The sequence below is a fragment of the Coregonus clupeaformis genome, chromosome 29, assembly GCF_020615455.1.
Source record: "Coregonus clupeaformis isolate EN_2021a chromosome 29, ASM2061545v1, whole genome shotgun sequence".
In the NCBI taxonomy this organism is placed as follows: Eukaryota; Metazoa; Chordata; class Actinopteri; order Salmoniformes; family Salmonidae; genus Coregonus; species Coregonus clupeaformis.
In genome coordinates this window covers 1,703,645-1,717,783 of record NC_059220.1, presented here as the reverse complement: position 1 = coordinate 1,717,783, position 14,139 = coordinate 1,703,645, and the positions used below count along the sequence as shown (strand labels likewise).

Here is a 14,139-nt window from a genome sequence, read left to right as displayed (position 1 = left end):
CGAGAATATCCGGAAGGGGTGCATTGCTGAGAGCCTTGATTAGAGAAGAAGAGAAAATAGCTAACAGTTGAAACAACCTACAATTAGAAGTGATAGTGAATAGGGGAAAACTTATCTGTGTTCAGCCTAAAGAGGTTAAACATCTCACTAATTGATAACGAATTAGGATAGGGATTTGAGGTAGTAAAACGGTTAATTACTCTTAAAGTACTAATATTAGAAGATACTGTTATTGTAGTGTTGGGAAGAGAATTGAAGCGTACAATAAAGATGTACACTAGACGACTGACTGTCTGGTAGCATATTTTAAAAAGTAGGGTTTTTGGGGAATCATTTGCTTAAAAGATAAATATCATAGGAAGCATGATAATGTATTAGATTGCCTGTTAGACAATCTGTCTGGGAAAAAACTTAATAGGGGTGACTGTTATTTTGGGTTACATTCTTACACTAAGAGATTTGAGGTTAGGCTAAAAGGTGTTTAGTCGGTTTTGCCAAGTCTGTGTGTAATGAGTCAGAAGCAGGTGGGGAACTTTCCCAATCACATATTCTAAAAATTTGGTGGTAAGAGATTTTGTCAATAAATCAGGGGAAAAGGTTTTAAATGTTATGAGAGAAAAGATTAGATTAAAATAAGTTAGGAGAACTAGGGGTGAAGGAACTCTGAGACAGTAAGCTAAGTTTCAAAGTTAGTAGTAAGACAGAGAGAGAACAGTGAGGAAGGACATTTTAAAGTTTAGTGGGAAGATATGGTAGGAGTTTAAATCGATTAGGAGCAGATGCATTGAGAAAGTATGTGTTGCTGAATGATTTGAGGGTGATTGAGTATCTATATTTACAGTTTCCAGCAGGGAGATCAAGGTCATTATAGGTGTACTTTGTGTAATCAAAAGTTTGAAAGTCAGGGATTTAGAGATAGGACTGAGATTTGGGGAAAAAGTGACACTAGTGGTGATGGATGGAAGTACAAGGAAAGAGTTCAAAGTTTTAGGGGAAAACTGGGGGAAACTAGGAGTAAATAAGGACATTAACACTTCAGTCTATTAGAACAACAGAGAGAAGCAATTATACTCTTTCAACATTGATAGGTATTAAAGTCATAAATATATTGCATTTGATTATAAGGGAACCAATACAGCACCAATTTTAGGGGGAAAACACTTATTAGGGTTTAGGATGGGGACGTTTTCTCCCATATGGAGAGATAATTATGGAGAATAAGTGTTGTTATCAGGACCAGGAGTAAAAGGAGGTATAGTTTAGAAGAGGGTTAGGAGTGACTGTTCACTTATGTTGCGTAATGTTACAGAGAAAGGTCAGGAGAATATGTGTACTTATCTAGTGCAAGCATTAGAATTTGTTGTGGTTGGGAATTATTGGGTAAAAGGGCTATGTAATTCATAAAGTGATGCTTATAATGGAAGAGTTGAGGTCTGTAAAACTTTCCACAGTCACAGAGGAGTTAAGGATAAGTTTATTACAGTAGTCACTCCAATAGGGAATAATCGAATAGGATGTTGGTAGTTTCACTAGAGGGAATTAAGGGTTTTAATTCATCAACTAAATCAACAACGTTAATGGTAACTTTGGGAAGGGATTAATGATACGATGGTAATAGCAAATGTAGGAAGGATGACAACAACTTTTCTGAAATTAAAGGAGGCAGCAAGAGAGACTCAGGGGGTTTAGGGTTACTGACGAATAGGGTTAAAAAAGCAGAGCAGATAGTAGTAGAGAGCAATATAGATTAATCTGAAACGGAGAAGAGAGATTCATCATGGAAGCTGCGGGATGGGGTCTTTTGATTTTGATGACAGAGGGGGGGGGCATCTGATCAGTGCTGCTCGTTCCTCTGTTGTGAAAATTAGAGATAGATTAACTCATTCTGTAAGAATCAGTGAGGAATCTTGAGGGTTGATGTCTGTTGGGGATGCCAGCCCAAGACGTGTTGGACGGTTGCGCAGCCTCTAGCGGGTCTGGGTCAGGGTTATGCTTTGTCATGACTGTGGTATCGGCAACAGTCATTGACAGATAAAATAATGTAGTTGTCAGAACAGTAGGGTTAAGTGTTCTTGGGTAAAGGGATTACCCTATGGGAATTGTTAGATGGAAAGTAAGGTCAGGTAACAGTGGAAACCTGAAGTATTCAGGTGAAACATTGAGGGCTAAAAAGTTGTTTTTGGTCTAATAAAACATATGAGGTAAGGGGGTATGTTTATGGGAATATCATATTGGGATGTTATATGATAACTTTGGATAAGCATGAACATAAGGTTAGAGATGACAAATATAATGTAATTTTTATGTACCAGGTAGTAGAAAAGCAGGACTTTGATGGTTAAATGATTAGCTGTTGACTGACAATGTGACTATGGGGAATCTTAGAGATATTTAGGGGTTTGGGGGTGATAAAGCATCTATATTCTTACATTAGGGATGGACAGGATTTGGTTACATGTCAACATTGAAGCTTCCATATGAGGCTTTTACTATTAAAAGAGAGTTAGCACCGAACACAGCTAAATCTAGGGTTAAAAGGGTGACATGGCTACATGTCATAGTCTTCAAGCCTACCATTGGAGAATGAGTCTAAGGGAGAAGGGGGGACCTCTTCCATGATATGGTGTAACATTTGGGAGATCTGAGAAGATTTGGTTGCAAGATCAGTTAGGCCAGTAGGGGCAGTGATGGGTCAGATTTTAGTTTCAGCTTTGATAACACTGTGTGATGTTTGTACTGACTTTTGATAAAGTTATGAGATTGAGATAGGTTGGAGAAGTGGTGCCTGGAGACAACACTCAGATGCCGGTGTTGACTGTTCCTGATCTGGATAAAGATTGACAAGTGGAACTGATGGATAAATATCCTTTTTGATTATTTGATCATTTTATGTTTATTGTTTCAAAGAAAACATTTTGTAGGCTGATTTTAGTATGATTTTTAGTATGATTTATGAATCAAGGGGGGGATAGGTTAATGTGATTCATGCATCATTTATGTATCATTTTTTAAATTCTTAGGTGAAATGGAGGTTTAATTTGAAAGTGGTTGTTTTGCAAAGGATACTGTTTGGTCGTTTATTTTCTTGTCATTCCAGAAGCATTTGGGGAACATGTGACTCAAACAAAGACAATATGAAGGGACAATATGACTGGAGGAGATGAAACAAGGAGGGTGTGGCTGATTCCATCATCAACGATGCAGTGGAAGTCGAGATTGGAGGAGGAGAATACGGAGGAGATGAAGTGTAGTGGACTACATTCCAGTGTCTGCAATGAAATATAGACATATTTGATGTGTAATACATAATTGTGTCATATTCTTAGGTATTGATTTTAGTAGAATGATGTTTGATGTTATTGAATGCAGATGAGGATCTTAGATGCTTTTGTTTATTTCGGTGAATGTTTAGGGACAGAGAAGGTCTAGGAAGGGAGAGATTCATTGTACGATTCGATGGGTTGACCAGCCGTACAATGGATATTTATGGATAGGATTTTGTTTACATGTGTATTTAATTACATCATAGTTTCAAATGCATTTACATGGTTAATGAGGTTATCTGGAGTACCGCGGTGGTTGCCTGGGGCAGAGGGACCGTGAGAGAATTTTACTGTCTTGATTGATGGATGGATTATGGCTGCCGGACAGTTTTTCGCTCTTACACTCCATAGAGATTTATTCATAATTCATAGTAATGTGTTCACACTTCATCAACAGTTATTCATATTTCATAAGAAAGGTATTTACACTCTAGAGGAGAATGGTTTGGTTTAAGGTTAAAGATATTCAATAAGATAAGTTGTTACTAGTCATAATCCTATTCTGTTTGGTTTCGAGACGCTTTGGGTTGTCTCGAAAAGGGGGAATATAGTATCTGAAGATTATGCCTTTGTTAAATGTTTTCATGAAGAAATGGAATGTTGTTTATGGTAGTATCAAGAGGGAATGTTTTAGGTGTAATACCACATACCACAGACAGGGGTGGGTTGTAGACAGGGGAGACTGGTGATTGGTCAGAAGAGGGGGGCATCAGGGTTTATAAATAGGGGTTAAACGGTGAGACGTTAGAACGAGCATAACAATCTGGCGAGTCGTTCTCCGGACAACGCGTGTCTGTAATTTATGCTGTAACCTCGTGGTATGAATAAAACTTCTAACATGATGCAGCATAACGGACTCTTTGTTGACAGCGATAATTGCCACCATTAATCATATACGACAAAGGTTCTCCCATCTCCACAGAGGAACTCTGGAGCTCTGTCAGAGTGACCATCGGGTTCTTGGTCACCTCCCTGACCAAGGCCCTTCTCCCCCGATTGCTCAGTTTGACCAATGTAGCAGCCATTTTTTGGTACCCTTCCCCAGATCTGTGCCTCGACACAATCCTGTCTCGGAGCTCTACGGACAATTCCTTCGACCTCATGGCTTGGTTTTTGCTCTGACATGCACTGTCAACTATGGGACCTTATGTAGACAGGTGTGTACCTTTCCAAATCATGTCCAATCAATTGAATTTACCACAGGTGGACCCCAATCAAGTTGTAGAAACATCTCAAGGATGATCAATGGAAATAGGATGCACCTGAGCTCAATTTCGAGTCTCATAGCAAAGAGTCTGAATACTTATGTAAATAAGGTATTTCTGTGTTTTCGTTTTGTCATTATGGGGTATTGTATGTAAATTGATGAGGGTTTAATCAATTTTAGAAGAAGGCTGTAACGTAACAAAATGTGGAAAAAGTCAAGGGGTCTGAATACTTTCCGAATGCACAGTATCTATATATCTATATATATATCTATGTATATATAATGACTCACTACTGTAAGTCTCTCTGGATAAGAGCGTTCCTGTTTTGTGGGATCTTTTTATTTTCATCCTGAACAGTAGGGGGTGGCATGCACCTCTAACGTTTGTTTGCGGACGACCATAATACAATAGAAGAAGAAGATCAACGGACTGACATAGAAAGAGGACAGTCTAAACTTCTTTCTGTCTTCTCTGTCTTTCACTGTCGTATCGTATCGTTGTTCCTCAGTCATAAATTCCTCAGATACCACATTGGCATGGGAAACATATGTTGACGTTGCCAAAGCAAGTGAAATAAACAAGAAACAAAAGTGAGAAGAACCAAATTTAACAACATCAACAAAAAACGACGAGAAATGAACAGTAAATATTGAACTCAAAAGGTTTTAAAAAGATAGATATTTTAAGTGTTATATTATCAGCTACAGTGGGGAAAAAAAGTATTTAGTCAGCCACCAATTGTGCAAGTTATCCCACTTAAAAAGATGAGAGAGGCCTGTAATTTTCATCATAGGTACACGTCAACTATGACAGAAAAATTGAGATTTTTTTTTCCAGAAAATCACATTGTAGGATTTTTAATGAATTTATTTGCAAATTATGGTGGAAAATAAGTATTTGGTCACCTACAAACAAGCAAGATTTCTGGCTCTCACAGACCTGTAACTTCTTCTTTAAGAGGCTCCTCTGTCCTCCACTCGTTACCTGTATTAATGGCACCTGTTTGAACTTGTTATCAGTATAAAAGACACCTGTCCACAACCTCAAACAGTCACACTCCAAACTCCACTATGGCCAAGACCAAAGAGCTGTCAAATGACACCAGAAACAAAATTGTAGACCTGAACCAGGCTGAGAAGACTGAATCTGCAATAGGTAAGCAGCTTGGTTTGAAGAAATCAACTGTGGGAGCAATTATTAGGAAATGGAAGACATACAAGACCACTGATAATCTCCCTCGATCTGGGGCTCCACACAAGATCTCACCCCGTGGGGTCAAATGATCACAAGAACGGTGAGCAAAAATCCCAGAACCACACGGGGGGACCTAGTGAATGACCTGCAGAGAGCTGGGACCAAAGTAACAAAGCCTACCATCAGTGACACACTACGCCGCCAGGGACTCAAATCCTGCAGTGCCAGACGTGTCCCCCTGCTTAAGCCAGTACATGTCCAGGCCCGTTTGAAGTTTGCTAGAGTTCATTTGGATGATCCAGAAGAGGATTGGGAGAATGTCATATGGTCAGATGAAACCAAAATATAACTTTTTGGTAAAAACTCAACTCGTCGTGTTTGGAGGACAAAGAATGCTGAGTTGCATCCAAAGAACACCATACCTACTGTGAAGCATGGGGGTGGAAACATCATGCTTTGGGGCTGTTTTTCTGCAAAGGGACCAGGACGACTGATCCGTGTAAAGGAAAGAATGAATGGGGCCATGTATCGTGAGATTTTGAGTGAAAACCTCCTTCCATCAGCAAGGGCATTGAAGATGAAAACGTGGCTGGGTCTTTCAGCATGACAATGATCCCAAACACACCGCCCGGGCAACGAAGGAGTGGCTTCGTAAGAAGCATTTCAAGGTCCTGGAGTGGCCTAGCCAGTCTCCAGATCTCAACCCCATAGAAAATCTTTGGAGGGAGTTGAAAGTCTGTGTTGCCCAGCAACAGCCCCAACACATCACTGCTCTAGAGGAGATCTGCATGGAGGAATGGGCCAAAATACCAGCAACAGTGTGTGAAAACCTTGTGAAGACTTACAGAAAACGTTTGACCTGTGTCATTGCCAACAAAGGGTATATAACAAAGTATTGAGAAACTTTTGTTATTGACCAAATACTTATTTTCCACCATAATTTGCAAATAAATTCATTACAAATCCTACAATGTGATTTTCTGGAAAAAAAATTCTAATTTTGTCTGTCATAGTTGACGTGTACCTATGATGTAAATTACAGGCCTCTCTCATCTTTTTAAGTGGGAGAACATGCACAATTGGTGGCTGACTAAATACTTTTTTCCCCCACTGTATACTGTATACAGTGTTGTAACAATGTCTCTCTCTCTCTCTCCCATTTCCACCTCCTCCCCCTTCTTCCCTCCTCTACCCCTCCTCCTCCCTTCTCTCTCGCCCCTCCTCCTTTCCCTCTCTCTCCTCTCTCCTCCCTCCTCTATCCCTCTCTCCCCTTCTCCTCTCTCCTCCCCTCCTATCCTCCCTGGCTGGTGTGGGTTGTTGTAGAGCGGTGGAGCTAGCTGAGTCAGTGTGCTGAGCTGGCAGCACAGTAATACACAGCAGAGTCTCCAGACTTCACATTCCTAATCAGCAGAGAGGACTTTAACTGCTCAGCACGGGTCATGGTGTAATTTGCCTTGTCAAAGATGGGCTCTGTGTTCGTCATTCCTTCCCCCATAGAATAAGCCACCAGCTCCATGGTTCCGTTGGTGTTCTGTTTGTACCAGAACATTCTATAGAACTCCGGGTCATCATGAGTACATTCTAGAGTCCCCGATCCTCCCTCTACCGAAAGAAGAGTTTGAGGATGTTGAATGATTACTCCAAATGTTGATTCTGTTGGTAGAAAAACATCATAATGAATGAAACAGTTATGATTCTAGTACTGATGATGACTTCATGTCTTATAGGTTGAATACAGTTCTTACTGGTGGTCAGGAGAAACAATACTAACACACAATACAACTTCATATTGACAGTGATGAGAGGATTGTGAATGAATATGCCAACTACTCTCTGTCTCCCTCTCTCTCTCTCTCTCTCTCTCTCTCTCTCTCTCTCTCTCTCTCTCTCTCTCTCTCTCTCTCTCTCTCTCTCTCTCTCTCTCTCTCTCTCTCTCTCTCTCTCTCTCTCTCTCTCTCTCTCTCTCTCTCTCTCTCTCTCTCCTCTCTCTGTCTCTCTCTCTCTCTCTCTCTCTCTCTCTCTCTCTCTCTCTCTCTCTCTCTCTCTCTCTCTCTCTCTCCTCTGTCTCTCTCTCTCTCTCTCTCTCTCTCTCTCTCTCTCTCTCTCTCTCTCTCTCTTCTCTCTCTCTCTCTCTCTCTCTCTCTCTCTCTCTCTCTCTCTCTCTCTCTCTCTCTCTCTCTCTCTCATATTGTAACAGTGCCCTCCATAGGATGAACTATGAACTATAATGTATGAGCTATAATTCCCACTTGGCATACCGTTTCTACTACTGCAGTCAGTATGCACCAGTGGAGGCTGCTGAGTGGAGGACGGCTCATTATAATGACCGGAACGGAGTGGCACCTGGAAACCAGGTGTTTGATGTATTTGATACCGTTCCACCTATTCAGCTCCAGCCATTACCACGAGCCCGTCCTCCCCAATCAAGGTGGCAATTAAGGTGCCACTAACCTCCTGTGGTATGCATGAATATACCTACAATGATTTTCAAACATCTTTGGTTAGACAGACGGTTTATTATCAAGAGCCACAACCGACAATGTCTTCCTGCTCTGAGCCATCTGTGACACAGACTATGGGTGCATCCCAAAACGGCACCCTATTTACTATATAGTGCACTACTTTTGACCAGAGTCCTATGGACCCTGATCAAAAGTAGTGCCCTATATAGGGAATAGGGCTGCCGTTTGGGACGCAGGGCCTTAACGTCATGTATAGTAACAGAGGCGTGTTATATTTGTACTGCTCTGTCGGGCTGTTGATTCACTGTGACTAGCAGCGCAGAAGTAGACACCGCTGTCCTCCACAACCAGCTCAGAGATCTGCAATCAATCAAGCACATTAATAAAGGCCTTTTTTGCAAGTGCTTGTAAAGAAACTCAGCCAAGACCCAAAGGGAAGAAACTTCAAGAGGAACCCGGCTCAGATGCTCTCCATCACCTGCAGGATGAACATGTTCTCTGATGTGACCAGCTCCACTTTGTGTCGGCCCGGGGTGTTCTCGTACTCCTTAATGAGGAACTCCACTGGGCCTCCATAGCGGACCTGTTGGTACCAAAGCATGTTATGGTACCACACCTACCAACCTGCTGGTCACCCCACCCCACCTACCAACCTGCTGGCCCACCAACCTGCTGGCTACCCCACCACACCAACAACCTGCTGGACACCCCACCCCACCTACCAACCTGCTGGCCCACCAACCTGCTGGACACCCCACCCCACCTACCAACCTGCTGGACACCCCACCCCACCTCACCTACCAATCTGCTGGCCCACCAACCTGCTGGCCACCCCACCCAACCTACCAACCTGCTGGCCCACCAACCTGCTGGACACCCCACCTCACCCCACCTACCAACCTGCTGGACACCCCACCCCACCTCACCTACCAACCTGCTGGCCCACCAACCTGCTGGCCACCCCACCCCACCTACCAACCTGCTGGCCCACCAACCTGCTGGACACCCCACCCCACCTCACCTACCAACCTGCTGGACACCCCACCCCACCTCACCTACCAACCTGCTGGCCACCCCACCCCACCCCACCTACCAACCTGCTGGCCACCCCACCCCACCTCACCTACCAACCTGCTGGACACCCCACCCCACCTCACCTACCAACCTGCTGGCCACCCCACCCCACCCCACCTACCAACCTGCTGGCCACCCCACCCCACCTCACCTACCAACCTGCTGGCCACCTCACCTCACCTACCAACCTGCTGGCCACCCCACCCCACCTCACCTACCAACCTGCTGGCCACCCCACCCCACCTCACCTACCAACCTGCTGGCCACCCCACCCCACCTCACCTACCAACCTGCTGGCCACCATTTGAATTACTTTCCAAACATTCAATATCACAAGCGGTGTTGGAGAAATTACTCTGAAAAAGTTACCAATTACTTAACACTAGAAGTTAAGTTACACTAAAGTTACCCTTAAGATAAATATAGTTGACTTAACTAAAGTTACTTAGAAAAAGTAGTTCACCACATTCAAAATACTTTGTGAAAAAATTATCATGTATAATTGCCAGAACAGATCACTCTGGAGTCAGATGTTAACAGAATGTGTAATGAAACACAAAAAGTGAGAATTAGGCACACAGAAAGTGTTTCAAGTGAGAATTAAGCAGGTCTGATTAATCAGGCAGGTCTGATGCAGAATTCTTGCCTATTTCACCCATAGTTCCAGTAGTTAGCTACACCTCTACATGCAGAAAGTAATAAACTACTGAAAACACCACCTAGATTAGAATTCAGTTCAACTACAACCAAGCTACTGCAAAATGTAATTAAATGACTAGTTGAAATAAATGTAGTTCACCACTCCCCGACACTGATCCTGAACCTGTCAATACCACATCATGGTGACACTGATCCTGAACCTGTCAATACCACATCATGGTGACACTGATCCTGAACCTGTCAATACCACATCATGGTGACACTGATCCTGAACCTGTCAATACCACATCATGGTGACACTGATCCTGAACCTGTCAATACCACATCATGGTGACACTGATCCTGAACCTGTCAGTACCACATCATGGTGACACTGATCCTGAACCTGTCAATACCACATCATGGTGTAATGCCCTGGTGACTGTCAATACCACATCATGGTGTAATGCCCTGGTGACTGTCAGTACTACATCATGGTGTAATGCCCTGGTGACTGTCAGTACCACATCATGGTGTAATGCCCTGGTGACTGTCAGTACTACATCATGGTGTAATGCCCTGGTGACTGTCAGTACCACATCATGGTGTAATGCCCTGGTGACTGTCAGTACCACATCATGGTGTAATGCCCTGGTGACTGTCAATACCACATCATGGTGTAATGCCCTGGTGACTGTCAGTACCACATCATGGTGTAATGCCCTGGTGACTGTCAGTACCACATCATGGTGTAATGCCCTGGTGACTGCTCTGACCTGTCGGTACCACATCATGGTGTAGCTGGACATGCTGAAGCCTGGACCCAGGGAGCACTTTAGGGTGACTTCACTGGAGGTAGTGGTGTTACCAGGAAGGGGGAGGAGATCTCTGGGCTGAAGCACTACGGGGCCTGCTGCTCCACACTGACCTGTAGAGAGGAGAGGAGACGAGGACAGGGGAGGGGAGGGGATCAGGGGAGAGGAGAGGAGACGAGGACAGGGGAGGGGATCAGGGGAGAGGAGGATAAGAGAGGAGAGGAGGACAGGGGAGGGGATCAGGGGAGAGGAGAGGAGAGGAGAGGAGAGGAGACGAGACGAGACGAGACGAGACGAGACGAGGACAGGGAGGGGATCAGGGGAGAGGAGAGGAGAGGAGATCAGGGGAGAGGAGAGTAGAGGAGTGCATGGGAGGGGATCAGAGGAGAGGAAGAGAGGAGAAGAGGACAGGGGAGGGGATCAGGGGAGAGGAGGAGAAGAGAAGAGAAGAGAAGAGAAGAGAAGAGAAGAGAAGAGAAGAGAAGAGAAGAGAAGAGAAGAGAAGAGGAGGGCAGGGGAGGGGATCAGGGGAGAGGAGAGGAGAGGAGAGGAGTGCATGGGAGGGGATCAGGGGAGAGGAGAGGAGAGGAGAGGAGAGGAGAGGAGAGGAGTGCATGGGAGGGGATCAGGGGAGAGGAGAGGAGAGGAGTGCATGGGAGGGGAGGAGAGGAGAGGGAGAGGAGAGGAGAGGAGAGGAGAGGGAGAGGAGAGGAGAGGAGAGGAGAGGAGAGGAGAGGAGAGGAGTGCATGGGAGGGGATCAGGGAGGAGAGGAGGAGAGGAGAGGAGAGGAGAGGAGAGGGAGAGGAGAGGAGAGGAGAGGAGAGGAGAGGAGAGGAGAGGAGAGGAGAGGAGTGCATGGGAGGGGATCAGGGGAGAGGAGAGGAGAGGAGATGAGTGCATGGGAGGGGATCAGGGGAGAGGAGGAGAAGAGAGGAGAAGAGAGGAGAGGAGGGCAGGGGAGGGGATCAGGGGAGAGGAGGAGAAGAGAGGAGAAGAGAGGAGAGGAGGGCAGGGCAGGGGATCAGGGGAGAGGAGAGGAAGAGAGGAGAAGAGAGGAGAGGGCAGGGGATCAGGGGAGAGCAGAGGAGGGCAGGGCAGGGGATCAGGGGAGAGGAGAGGAAGAGAGGAGAAGAGAGGAGAGGAGGACAGGGGAGGGGATCAGGGGAGAGGAGAGGAAGAGAGGAGAAGAGAGGAGAGGAGGGCAGGGGAGGGGATCAGGGGAGAGGAGAGGAAGAGAGGAGAAGAGAGGAGAGGAGGGCAGGGTAGGGGATCAGAGGAGAGGAAGAGAGGAGAAGAGAGGAGAGGAGGACAGGGGAGGGGATCAGGGGAGAGGAGGAGAAGAGAAGAGAAGAGAAGAGAAGAGAAGAGAAGAGAGGAGAGGAGAGGAGGGCAGGGGAGGGGATCAGGGGAGAGGAGAGGAAGATAGGAGAAGAGAGGAGGGCAGGGGAGGGGATCAGGGGAGAGGAGAGGAAGAGAGGAGAGGAAGAGAGGAGAAGAGAGGAGAGACAAGCCATCATGTCTCCATTAAGAGTTGGTACAACTCTAATTACTCCAAGAACCCCACCTACGAAGCTAACCTCAGACACTCACCTGGGGACAGGAGAAACAGCCAATTCAGGAGGACTATGGGATGCATCATGTCACGTATCATCTCTGTGAATGATACTGAACCTCATTGTACACACAGTCTGGCTCTCACTGAGGCCTCTCCCCCAGGATCACTGAAGCCCCTCCCTCTGGGTCACTGAAGCCCCTCCCCCAAGGTCACTAATGGCGTCAGCATGCTTCAGTTCGGCTGGCACCTAGCCGAACCGAACGAGTGTGCTCGCATACTCCGTTAAGACCTTCGCTTGAAAAAGGAGAAATTCGGCAATAGTACTGTTTGTCCTTCTGAGAAGCCGTAGCCAGTATAAACTTTCTCAAAATAGTCAGAATTAATCTAAGATAACTCAAGAAATGTGTCATTAATTTTGACTTTTTTGCAGAGGGGATTTAGTCTCACAATTTTACATCCATCTAAGATGTTTGGTGCAGTATTTCTAAATGAAAACACTGTGCATGAAAACGAGTCTTCTCTCGTTGAACGACAACAAATACTTTATTGAAGAATCTCTACTGTTGACCAATCACCGAAGAAGGGGCGTAGACTTCGGTTACTGACTTCGGCTTCTGACGTCGGCTTGCCTCGAGAAAACATTTTGTGTGCCCGATCAGCCGAAAAACCCCTCACCGAAGTCCAAAATGAACAAAAACGGCACAAAATGTCATCAAAATATGTGCACAAACTCTTCCGAACTGAAGCATACGGACGCCTTTAACACAAACTCTCTGAAGTTAACCACAAGATGTCATATAAGACAGAATGAAAAGCCAGAGCGGCAGCCTGCGTTGGATTTCCTGTGCGTGTGTGTGTGCGTGTGTGCGTGTGCGTGTGTGTATGTGTGTGCGTGCGTGTGTGCGCGTGCGCGTGTGTGTGTGCTCGTGCGTGTGTGTGTGTGTGCTCGTGCGTGTGTGTGTGTGTGCGTGCGTACGTGCGTGTGTGTGTCAGGTTTTTAGTGAGGGGGTGACGTAAAGCCACATCACTGTGCGACTGGCTGCGCAGAAATACACTGCAGAGTCTGCTAACGTCAGGTTGGAGATGATGAGAGTTCCCTTCAGGTCTCCCTGTCTCTTCAGCCTGAACCTCTCCTCGAACAGACCCTCGTAGTTAGGCTTAGTGGTGCTGTAACCGTACCCTATCAGAGTCACACCAGGACTGGCCTGTCTCTGTTGGTACCACAACATCACCACCAGGTTACTGTCATCGTGGCTGCAGTGGATCTCCGCCTCGCGCCCAGCCTTCACTGTCAGGGATGGAAACTGACGAAACGCAACACACTTTACATGACCTGTTGAAAAGCCAGTTTAGAGACTGATTATGAATTCAGAATTCACCAAAGCTGGCAATCAGATAGTGGGATGATACAGAATTCACTAAAAGCATAGTAAGATACAGTTAGCTATAATATTTAGTCATAATATTAATATTTAGTCATGTTTAGATTGAGGGAACCTCACATGGAAATAAGATGAAGAACAAGCCTAGTCCATATGTTGTCGGAGACATCCTTCTACACACTACTGAAAGTACCAGCTGCCTCCCACAGCAGTGTAGAGAGAGAGAGAGAGAGAGAGAGAGAGAGAGAGAGAGAGAGAGAGAGAGAGAGAGAGAGAGAGAGAGAGAGAGAGAGAGAGAGAGAGAGAGAGAGAGAGAGAGAGAGAGATGAGAGAGAGAGAGAGAGAGTTGTATCCATCACCACATCCTCTCGATAACTGTTCTAATATCTGGGCTGTGCCTCCCCCTGTCGGATAGACATCCTGCCAGACTTGCCTACAGCATCTTCACATAGAAGGGCAACGTCAGTCAGGTGCCAGAGAGTGTCT

General features: G+C 45.5%; 1 protein-coding gene and 1 gene segment (V, D, J or C); both read right to left on the bottom strand.

The window, feature by feature from the left end:
* LOC121544540 (T cell receptor beta chain MC.7.G5-like) overlaps nucleotides 1-12,355 on the bottom strand; it is a 39,109-nt gene extending 26,754 nt beyond the window's left edge. Inside the window, exons 1-5 of the mRNA XM_045209065.1 lie at nucleotides 12,307-12,355; nucleotides 10,677-10,828; nucleotides 8,666-8,770; nucleotides 8,499-8,547; nucleotides 8,173-8,179 (exon numbers count right to left, since the gene is read on the bottom strand). Of these exons, the coding sequence (XP_045065000.1) occupies nucleotides 8,173-8,179; nucleotides 8,499-8,547; nucleotides 8,666-8,770; nucleotides 10,677-10,828; nucleotides 12,307-12,355 (362 nt within the window). The remainder of the gene's footprint in view (nucleotides 1-8,172; nucleotides 8,180-8,498; nucleotides 8,548-8,665; nucleotides 8,771-10,676; nucleotides 10,829-12,306) is intronic.
* Nucleotides 12,356-13,260: 905 nt separating this feature from the next.
* Nucleotides 13,261-13,822, bottom strand: LOC121544219. The segment is given in 2 exon segments: nucleotides 13,261-13,604; nucleotides 13,774-13,822. Coding segments are annotated over 2 exon segments (393 nt in total).
* Between the last annotated feature and the right edge of the window lie 317 nt (nucleotides 13,823-14,139).